Consider the following 11,959-nt stretch of genomic DNA (forward strand, 5'->3'; position numbering starts at 1 on the left):
GACGGCGCGAGGGGATCCCGCGGGCTAGCCACCTCCTGATGGGGTTCCAGCACCCCACGAGACTCCAAGTTGGCCCTGTGACGCTCTAACGTGTGACGGTCAATGGTGGAGCTGTGACGCACCAAGTGGTGAGAGTGCTGCTGCTGCTGCTGCTGCTGCTGCTGTTGTTGTTGTTGTTGTTGTTGTTGTTGTTGTTGTTGTTGTTGTTGTTGTTGCTGCTGCTGCTGCTGCTGTGGGTGGTGGTGATGATGGTGGTGATGGTGGTGTGGTGCATGAGGCATTAAAGGCGGCAGATCGCGGTACATGTCTGGAGCTTGAGCCCCGGACACGTGTCCCCGGGACCCGGCCAGGTCCTGCGGTGATGGGTGACGGAGGTAGGGGTCGTGGTGATGGGGATCGTGATGATGGTGTTCGTGGGATCGTGCCTGCAGTGAGGCTTCCGAGTAGCCCTCAGGGCCGTTGCCAAGGGAACGACACATGTCACCAGAGAAGGAGTGGAATGGGTCGTGTTGGGGCGGTCCGTGGCCGGCCAGGGATGTGTGAGGGCAGCTGGGGCTGTGGTGGAAGGTGTGGCCGCTGCTCGCTGGCCGGAAACTCTCCGCTGAGGAAGTACACACGTGGTACGACGGTAGACCCTGCCCGGCACCCGATCCGGAGCGGAAAGGGTCAGCCTGACTACCCGTGGCACCGGAGCCCCGGTAGGACTCGGCATGTGAGGTGGCAGGGCGGTAGAGGTCCATGCTGGTGGCGGGCCGGAAGTGTTCGAGGGCGACGTGCTGGCGGTAAGGAGGAGGGTGGTCACGGTAGTGCTCAGGGGGGCCGCCGTGGTACTCTCGGGGAAGCTCCATCGGGGGTTGGTTGCTGCGTCGCATCCCCCCTGCGGGCACGTCACTCCTGCCCCTCTTGTGGGTACTCCTGTTGCTCTACTGACCCGGGCGCGGGCTTATTTAACGTGAGTCTTGGCCCGTGACGTGCGTGAGGGTCTGGACGTGAGATACGCACGCCCCTGGGCGTTACTCGCCTTGGGTACGACAGATGATGGTCATGGCAAAACGCCCGCACGCTCACACCGGAGATTATAGGGATAGTAAGACTGGAACGATGGCGGGTATCACGCTGATGCGTGAAGCACACAGGTGCGGATCTCCAGGGGTGAGGAGCACACAGGTGTGGATCTCTGGGGGCGGGTAACACACAGGTGCAGGTCTTCGGGGGGAGGAGCACACAGATGTGGATCTCCGGAGGCGGGTAGCACACAGGTGCAGGTCTTCGGGGGGAGGAGCACACAGATGTGGATCTCCGGGGGCGGGTAGCACACAGGTGTGAATCTTCGGGGGCAGGTAACACACAGGTGCGGATCTCCGGGGGTGGGTAACACACAGGTGCGGGTCTCCGGGGGCGAGGAGCACACAGGTGCAGGTCTCCGGGGGCAGGGGGGAGGGAGGAGCAGGGTGGGCAGCGCGGCTATTGATCCATGGCGGAGGGCAGCTGGCACGAGGCTCACACCGCCGCCGCCAGGTGCCTCAGCCTCCCCGGGCAGGTGCCACGCTCACCTGCTGCCACGCTCACCTCCTCCTGCTGATGCTGATGTTCTTACTGCTGCTTCTGCTGCCCTCAGCCCACCACACCCGCCCACAGTCCTCACGCTCAGCGCCCACACTCGTCCCGACCATAGGGCAGCCCGAGAACTCGATAAATTCGATGCTTATATGTTTCTCTTTGAACTTTTTCTTATAAAGTTGAACACTTATAAAACACACTTGGAATTCGCACAACTCTTAAACTATTATTATCTAAACACACATTATCGAGTATAAAACACACAAAATATTTATATATATATTTAGAGAGAGATATCAAACACACACAAAAATCACTTTTCCAAAAAATAAGAATCGCTTGGATAACAACAACATCTTTCCCGGCCTAAGAGATATTTATCCATGGCTGCTAGTGCTGGTGCCAGGCACACACACACAGGCAGACAGGAGGGTCGCGGCCACCAGCTCCACGGCCCTCCGACTCCGGTAGAGCGAGTGTGATGCCCCTGGGACCCGGGGTAGAGCGCGGGGGGCACGAGGAGCGGCGGGGAGGCAGGTGGCGTGGGGCTGCCTGACACGTACTGAGGCTGTGCTCCCGCCTGCCCTCCACCGTCCTCACCCAGCCTCCCCGGATGCCGCCACTCTCCCACAACTCTCCTTATACTTCCACTATTACCTCCTCTAATCAATACGAGGCAACACTATGAGCCATTTCGCTACCGTGTATCAAGCACAAGTTGCAGGCGGCGTTACCGGAGGAGTCCTGGCCACTGTGACATGAGGGAAACACACAAAGTGGCAACGTGGCGCGGAGGCTGCGCGCATGCGCCCCAGTATCTTTTTCCCTCCCTAATGCTCACGGCAAAGTCGGTGACAATCGCGCGACCTCATTAAAAATGACCTTGTTTTTTTTTTAAACTACCAAAGATGTGGTAGATATGTATATGGTGGTGTCATGTGAGGGCAGGGGTGAAGGGTGAGGGTGTGGTGGGAGAGAGCGAGGTGGCCACTACGGGCTGGATGCTGCACCTCCACAAGAGCAGCCGTCCCGCCTCCCCTCCGCCACCCTCCGCTCCCGGGAACAGAATGAACCCACGATGGATGGACGGCCCATGTTTTACGCGTACAAATGAAACAAGCATAGTTTCCCTATCAGGACGGTGGCCGCTACTAATCGATGTGTCTCACAGGCGCGTCAACCGCCGTATCCTTTCTACCTCTCACTCGGACATCCGGACACACCACAACCACCATCACCACCACCACGATGAAACACACAGTAAAATAAAAAAGAAAAACAGGAAAAATAGAACGAATAGTAGTAATTCTCGTAACAGTTGGGACACACACACACACACACACACACACACACACACACACACACCTATATACCTCAACACAACGAAACTATTACCGTAAACACAAAAAACATAAAACTAAAACCCAGGAATGAAGGCAGAGCGAGAATAAGTTGACTTGCATCACTCGTATAGTTATGGCGGTGTGGCAGCCCTGGCCCGGGGAGATTCCAGCAACCTGGTGTTTGTTTGGGTATGTCCATGAACGAACCGGCACACACACACACACACACACACACACACACACACACACACACACACACACACACACACACACACACACACACACACACACACACTTACAAAACCACAATAACAAGAGAATAAAACCAACTCTAACATCACCTCCTGAAGCACAGTAACAACACAACCAACATATTATACAAAATATAATAATTAACGAAGAAAAAGAAGAAAAAAATAAAAGAGAGAATTCAACGAGGAACGAGATTAAAATTCTTTTTTTAATTGCTTGGCCACAATCACCCAGAGAGAGAGAGAGATGAAGAAACTAATAAAAAAAAATACACGAAACCATGAATACTAAACACAATGAAATTAACTTCAATGAAAAAAAAATAAACAGAACGGTGAGTTAGAGAAGAGACAAACAAATGGCAATAAGAAATAAATAAAAAATGTTGATAGTTATTATTATTTTTTTACACTTGAGACGATAACTTGAAAGACAATCGAATTTAATGTTGGTAGTGTGGTAGGGATGAAGAGCTTAGTACAGTAACCTAAAACATCTTAAACACACAGGTCACCCTTAAAACACCTTAAACACACAGGTCACCCTTAAAACACCTTAAACACACAGGTCACCCTTAAAACACCTTAAACACACAGGTCACCCTTAAAACACCTTAAACACACAGGTCACCCTTAAAACACCTTAAACACACAGGTCACCCTTAAAACACCTTAAACACACAGGTCACCCTCAACAAACCTTAAACACACAGGTAAAATGGCATCAAACACAACTTAATTAATATTCCAGACGGTACAACATACAGGTAAGATTGACCATCTCTAAGTGTGCTGTGGATGGTTGACGGATGGATGGAAGGATAGACGGAGAGAACGACGCACGGACGGATAGACAGATAGACAGTGGGACTAATCAAACACTATATACTCCCCTACTGCATCCGTGGGGGGGATAAGCATTAACTGGTGTAAGAAATGAAGGAAGAATAGAAAGAGGTGAAGGGAAAGAAGTGAAGGGAAAGAAGTGAAGGGAAAGAAGTGAAGGGAAAGAAGTGAAGGGAAAGAAGTGAAGGGAAGGTTCATATAGCGATAATATGGGAGAGTCACTCGCTCTGGAAACTCGCTGGGGTCACTCATTAGGGTATCTCACTCCTGTCACTCGCTCTGGAAACTCGCTATGGAAACTCACACGGTCACTCATTGGGGTCACACGTTGGATTCACACGCTAGGGTATCTCACTCAGGTCACTCGTTGGGGTTACTCGCTGGGGTCACTCGTTAGGGTTACTCGCTGGGGTCACTCGTTAGGGTTACTTGCTGGGGTCACTCGTTAGGGTTAGGATACAGCCTCGTGGTAAGTGATGGTTCATACCTCAAACCTTCCAGTCTTTACGCAATGGTTTTAACGAGAGGAATTCACGTATTCATATGATCGTGTATACATGGGAGGTATTCATATGAACGTGTATACATGGGAGGTATTCATATGATCGTGTATACATGGGAGGTATTCATATGATCGTGTATACATGGGAGGCTTTCATATGATCGTGTATACATGGGAGGTATTCATATGAACGTGTATACATGGCAGGTATTCATATGATCGTGCATACATGGGAGGTATTCATATAATCGTGTATACATGGGAGGTATTCATATGATCGTGTATACATGGCAGGTATTCATATGATCGTGTATACATGGCAGGTATTCATATGATCATGTATACATGGGAGGTATTCATATGATCGTGTATACATAGCAGATACATCCTACAAAGGCATTCCTCAGTATTTACCCACAACAAACTTTTTATAATTAACTCAAATTCCAAATTGTTTACTCATCAAGGAACAGCTCTCTGCCTTAACCTAAAAAAAAGATGCGTACTTTCTCAATAACATAAGTTCCAAAAACTTTCAAAATATTAACCACAATCCTGAGCATTTACTCATTAATATCATATATATACTTTTTTTCCAAGACATTTACTGACATTCGGCCGAGTTTTACAATTTTTAATCCATTATAGAAATAGGTTTGAGCGGAAGTTGAGTGACATCAAATTGACATGGGCGGATATAGCTCAGGAATTTCCCTGGCTGGTGGGGAAACACGGTCAGTATTTATCCCCACCAGATACTGACAACGGCACTCGCTTTTACCCCGCTGCCATGACACTGGTTCATTTCTGCCCGCCTGCCCGCCCGCCCCCCTATGACGTATTTTGTGACTTTCTTCCCTACCACTATAACCTTTTTCCTTCATTTTTCCCCGCCACTATGACAAACTTTGTTATTTTCTTCCCTACCACTATAACCTTTTTGCTTCATTTCTCCCTCAATATCTCCCTATCATGAGAAGTTTCACCTTTTAAACCACCATGATAAACATAACCCGCCCCCCCCACCCAGCACCTCCTCTTTTCTCCCTCACCACCACAATCCTCCATCACCATAACCACACATACAACCACACCTCACCACCACATCCAACTACCACCACTACCACAATCAACAACCATCACACTTGCTTTTAAATAACGAAAGACTTAAAATGAAAGCATCAAGACTAAAAACTGGTCATAAGCTGCGTTAGTGAGGCGTTGAACGAGCTGAATAACGTAACTAATGAATATACGAACATCCTTAACTAATTAACGTACGGTAAATATACTACAGACATACACACATTCAATCACAATATACTAAAATACACACATTCAATCGCAATACATTAACAATTATACAATACTAATAATAATGGTTTCTCGTACTGTGTCCAGACGAGAAAGTCAGATGTCAGAGTCAGATTTGCCCCGCCAGAGGGCTTACAGCGCCCAACAGGAGGGGGGAGGGGGGGGGTGGAGTTAATGGTGGCTTTCTTTGACTCATGAGATTAAGGACATAAGTGCCTGAAGGTCTGTCGGCTGAGTGTGTAGAGAAAGAGCTCCCGATATAATTCATCTGTTTATAGCAAAGATACTTCTGACCTCTGACTGTGGCTTTGACCTTTGACCTCAATCTATAATCATCAGCCATGAACTTGAGTTATGACTTCTAGCAGTGACCTTGATATTAATCTAATTGTACCCAGAATACAATTACAACGTCTCCCAATGTTACACTACGGGTATGCAAATGTGACCTCAATTTGGTTTATTACCGTCTCAGTATTGTAGTGAAATTCATGAGCATATTCATACATACACAGACATGGAAACACACACATGGGAAACACACACAGCGAAATACACACACATGTAGGCGAGCTGCAGTGTTGAGTCGTCTGCATACTTGCATCTGAATCGGAGGGTCCAGGGTTCGAATCCTCATGCAGAACGAAACTATGGGTTAGTGGGAGCTATTTGGTACCCGGTCTACCCAGCAGTTACGACGGTATCCTGGACGTTAATCGAATCGCAAATTGTATTCCTATCTTCCTGGGGCAGTGCTTGACGGCGGGCAGATAACAAACACTAAGCGTACACCCTAAACCAGACCATCCTCGAACATACATACATACAAACATACATACATACATACATACATACATACATACATACATACATACATACATACATGTGCACATATATACATGCATTTGTATCCTCAATCTTAAATTACCTATACATATACACATATTATTTCTAATAATAACTAAACTGAAAGCAACAACAATACTTACAACAACAAAAAATGATCAAGACCAATTTAAATAATAATGATAATTTAGACACAACAACAATGAAACAAATAAAACGAGAACAAGATAACAACAAAAGAAATTAATAACTCCCACATACAACAACAAACACACAGGATAACAGACGTATATAACATTCCTCTCCGAAATTTTTCATGTTATACCCGGATGATAAAGTGGAATTTCAGTTACATTCCATTATACTCTTATGAACTCCTTATATATGCCGGGGTAATATGATGAATTCTCTCCAGATTTATTAAGAGTATAATATTTAAACGAATAGTAAATGATTATAATGTTAAAAACGTGATAATGTTAAAGTGAATGTTTAAAGAGTGATAATTTATGTTTAAAGTGAATGTTTAGTATTTTAATTTTGAGTGATATTCTAACGTAAAGAAAATGGTTATTATCTAATTTTTAAGTGATTTTTATGGAAATTAATATTAAAAAAATCCATTTCTATTTGAAGGTAAATTAAATTCCTAATAAAATCTTAAAAACAATATTTCATGAGAAAACTAATGGGAAAACTATAAAAAAAATAGTTTAAGGAAAACTCTATTTTTTTTAAACCACCAAAACAAATCTTAGGGGAAAAATTATAGAGAAAAAAAAAAAAAATATATCTAAAAAAATTATCAGATATTTAGAACGACTTTTTATGATAAACTCAATTCCTTGACCTGACCGCTCATCCCTTGACCTGACCGCTCATCCCTTGACCTGATCCTTGACCTGACCACCCATCCCTTGACCTGACCACCCATCCCTTGACCTGACCATCCATCCCTTGACCTGACTACTCATCCCTTGACCTGACCACCCATCCCTTGACCTGACCACCCTTCCCTTGACCTGACCACTCATCCCTTGACCTGACCACTCATCCCTTGACCTGACCACCCATCCCTTAACCTGACCACCCATCCCTTGACCTGACTACTCATCCCTTGACCTGACCACCCATCCCTTGACCTGACCACCCATCCCTTGACCTGACCACCCATCCCTTGACCTGACCACCCATCCCTTGACCTGACCACTCATCCCTTGACCTAACCACTCGAACCTGACAAGTTGTACTGTTTTGCTTTTATACCAGAAATCTGACCTGACTCCTTGACTGGCTGCGTCTGACACCCATCTTACTCCACTTTCACTCTCCCTTTCTCCCATGTCCTACTTTCACTCTTACTCAAACTTTTCTTCCATTTCTTCTTTCCCCAGTGTCCTACTTTCTATTAAACTCTCAACACATTGAACATTCTTATTTTTTCATTCATTTTATATCCCTATATTTAGTTCTACTTTCTTATACTTTCACCACAGTCCTTTCTTATTTTTTTCTTCCATCAATTCCTACTTTGTTTTAAACACTCGACACTTTCAGCTTTCTTTTTCCTCCTTTCAACATTATTTCTTTCATTTTCTTTTTATCTGTCTTTCTTTCCATTTTGTCTCCCTTCTTTATTCTATAGTTCCTCTATTTCTCAGACCTTTCTTTTTTTTTCTTCATTTCACCTTTTCTTTGTGTCGTACTTTCTCCCATTTTCATATATTTCTTTCACTTGAGTTTCTCCATCCATTTAGCAAATTCCTTCCATTCTTCTTTCAATCTGTTTCTTCTTTTCTTCTCTTCTTTCATTTTCTCAGATCAAATATCACTTCCTTCAGCCCCTTCTCTATCCTCACTTTATTCATTCACCTGTGCATTTAATTTTCATTTCCATCTCTTCCACGCCCTTCATTCTCTTCCCTTTTCTTTCATTCTCACGTTCATTTCTTTCCCTTCATTCCTTTTCTTTTCATTCACACACACTTTCATTACATCCTTCCATCAATCTTCTTCTCTCTCTTCCTTCCCTTCTCCGTAATCTTCCCTCGTCCACCTTTCTCCTCGTTCCTTCCTCCTCAACACTTTCTCTTCCTTTCCTATCCACCTACCCATCTTTCTCCTCCTCTCTTATCCACCTATCCAAACTTCTCCTAGACACTTTCTCTTCGTGTTACCCACCTATCCAACTTTCTCCTGGGCGCTTTCTCTCTTCTCCACCTATCCAATTTTCTACTGAACACTTTTCTTCCTCTTTTATCCATCTAACCACCTTTCTCCTCTTTTCTCCACGTATCCAACTTTCTCCTGAACACTTTCTCTCTTCTCCAACTATCCACCTTTCTCCTCTTTTCTCCACCTATCCAACTTTCTCCTGGACACTTTCTCTCTTCTTCATACTAAGCGAGAGTTGAAAGCCACCTGAAGCATCCATCGTGTTCAACATTATACCAAACTCTGAAAATCACTCAACTTTCTTTTCATGCTCGAGAAATTTTGCAGAATCCCCCAAATTTTTGAACCCTGGCGCCTCTGAAAATTTTTACCCTCATGCACAAAAAAATGGAGAAAAAAACCTAGATTTTTTTTAACCTTCACGTCTGGATTTTTGTTCAGCCTTTTGCACAAAAAAAATATGAACAATATCTCTGAAATTTCCTGAACCTTCTCGTCTCTGAAATTGTTAAGTCCCATGCGCGAAAATATGTAATAAAAGTAATAAAAGTAATAAAAGAATCTCTGAAATGTCTGAATTTCCGATTCCTGTAAGAACTCTGAAAATTTCTGGTATTTTCCTTCATATGAGTGTGTGTGTGTGTGTGTGTGTGTGTGTGTGTGTGTGTGTGTGTGTGTACTTAGTCAGACATGAAGTATATTTTGGCAAGCTTCCGTGCACGTGCAGCCATGCAGGGAATTGTGCATGAATGAAAACATTATTTTTTAGGTTTGTGTGCGGTTTTGACAAGTGCCACTACGAGCAGAAGTGAACGTTGGTCTGGCGTAGTTGTAAGGTGGAGGGATGGCAGATAGTACGTCTGGCGGAAGAGAGTAGTGGCGATGATGATGATGATGATGATGATGATGATGATGATGATGATGATGATGATGATGATGATGATGATGATGATAAGATGAAGCCAAGGGTGTGACAAAGAAAATGATATTTGATGCAGTGTTGAAGGTTAGGATAGTGACTTCATGAAACATATTACACAAGAGAAGGTGACAGGTGAAACAATGAGAATGGTGATACCGGATATAGTGAAATGGTGATGATGGGGGGATGCTGATCTATGGTGATTGAGAGAGTTTGGAAGATGGTGATTTTGGTTGTACTTAATATGATAGTGACAACCTTCTCCAGACAATAATGATGGCGAAAATATACAGTAGGTTCATGGTGTAAATAACTACGCTTTAAACAAGACGCACTCTGTAAAGAAAATGGGAACTGATGAAGACAATGAGAAGAGTGTGTGTGAGTGAGTGTGTGTGTGTGTGTGTGTGAGTGTGTGTGAGTGTGTGTGTGTGTGAGTAACTACCCTATAACACCCCTCCATCGCTGCCACACCTATGAAAAAAAAGAGCAACAACCACCACCACCACCTCCACACCCCCTCCTCCCCCACAAAAAAAAACACAAACCCAAAATTCGCGCCAAAAATACCAAAACAAACCAATAATTCCCGCCAAAAAAATATCACAATATCCTCCATGTGATTCCCCCTCCCTCCCCAGTGTCTAGGCTTTAGCCCCGTAGTAAACGGTGGTGGAGAAGTGGGTGAAATGTGGAGGGAGGGAGGGAGGGAGGGAGGGAGGGAGGGAAAGATGAATGGAGGAATGAATGGGGTGCTGCTACTGCCTACCGGTGTGACGCAGACGCCGCTACCTTGGCAACGCCCAGGTGCCAGATACCAATTTTCCCCCATCCATAAAGGGGATCCCTTGGTGGAGACTGTGTTTGTGTGTGATTATACCCCCTCTGTGTGTGTGTGTGTGTGTGTGTGTGTGTGTTCGTCCTTATAACAACCATCGTAGTATTATAGATCAGTAAAAATAGGGAGGGTAGATAACACGGCTCCCACCTCACACGGGAAGGCTATCAACAGGGGATGACGTGTTGCAAAGCTTCATTGATATAGAGAGGGAAGTTAGGTTTACACACACACACACACACATACACACACACACACACACACACACACACACACACACACACACACACACACACACACACACACACATCAGACATGTACAGGTGTATAGGTAGGAGTTGATTGCTCCATACAGGTGTGGGTGGGAGGTTGCCAGGGAGCACAGCGCCTTGTAAGACTGTGTGGTGACGTAGGGAGGCAGGAGGACACTTTGTAAAGGTGACAGGTTCCTTGTACAGGTGTCAGGGGTGTTTATCCTCACAGGTATACACAGGTGAGTCTTTGTTGAGATGGGTGTACTAAAAAGAGTAAATTGTGGTGGGATATTTCTTGGGTGCTCTCTCTCTCTCTCTCTCTCTCTCTCTCTCTCTCTGTCACATGTATGCTTTTGGCCAATGGTTGTTTCTTTGCTTTTTCTCTGACGTTTATTTTTGCTTAAATTTTCATGTACTGGAGTATATTGAACGTGTGTGTGTGTGTGTGTGTGTGTGTGTGTGTGTGTGTGTGTGTGTGTGTGTGTGTAGCCTGGCATCAGCACCCCTCCTCAACCATTGATCGGATCCGTCAGTATAGAGAGCTGGCGTGATCAATGGACCATCTGCCAGACCTTTCCTCCATTACTCACACTCATTAGTCTCCCACAACCTCCGCCCCTTTTAACCTTCCATTATCCAGAGTGTCAGGTCGCTCCTTAATTATCTCCCCCACCACACACACACTATACACCTACACTGAACAACACAATAAACACTGTTCTCCCTTCCCCCTTCCTTAATCCTACCGTACACAACCTTTCCTCCTCCTACCCTCCCTTTATTCCCTCATCAATACACCCTAAAAACCTATCCATCCATCACCCTACCTCTAATTTCCTTTCCTCACCCTCTTAAATTACCTCACTTTAGTTGTTCCTCCCTTACAGTTTCACCCTAATTTACCCTACAGTTTCACCCTACTTACACAACATCCACACCTATACCTTCTTCCTTACCTATCACCCTTGCCACACCCTATTCTACACCATTACCCTCCTCCTCACCACACCTTGCCTACAGCTTCAGTCTACCTCTATCTACCTACCTCCCCACACAGTTAGGTAGGTAGGTAAAGGTAGGTAAGCAGGTAGTTAAGTTAAGTTAAGTT

The 11,959-nt window shown here is 45.0% G+C and overlaps 1 protein-coding gene across 1 annotated transcript in view; it reads left to right on the forward strand.

Annotated features, from left to right (window-relative positions):
- Window positions 1-1,101: 1,101 nt before the first annotated feature.
- The window catches only part of LOC121855390 (putative uncharacterized protein FLJ46204), a 14,422-nt gene continuing 3,564 nt past the window's right edge, over window positions 1,102-11,959 (forward strand). Inside the window, exon 1 of the mRNA XM_042350283.1 lies at window positions 1,102-1,136. Within this exon, the coding sequence (XP_042206217.1) occupies window positions 1,102-1,136 (35 nt within the window). The remainder of the gene's footprint in view (window positions 1,137-11,959) is intronic.

This window comes from Homarus americanus, unplaced genomic scaffold (assembly GCF_018991925.1).
Source record: "Homarus americanus isolate GMGI-L3 unplaced genomic scaffold, GMGI_Hamer_2.0 scaffold41444, whole genome shotgun sequence".
Taxonomy (NCBI): domain Eukaryota; kingdom Metazoa; phylum Arthropoda; class Malacostraca; order Decapoda; family Nephropidae; genus Homarus; species Homarus americanus.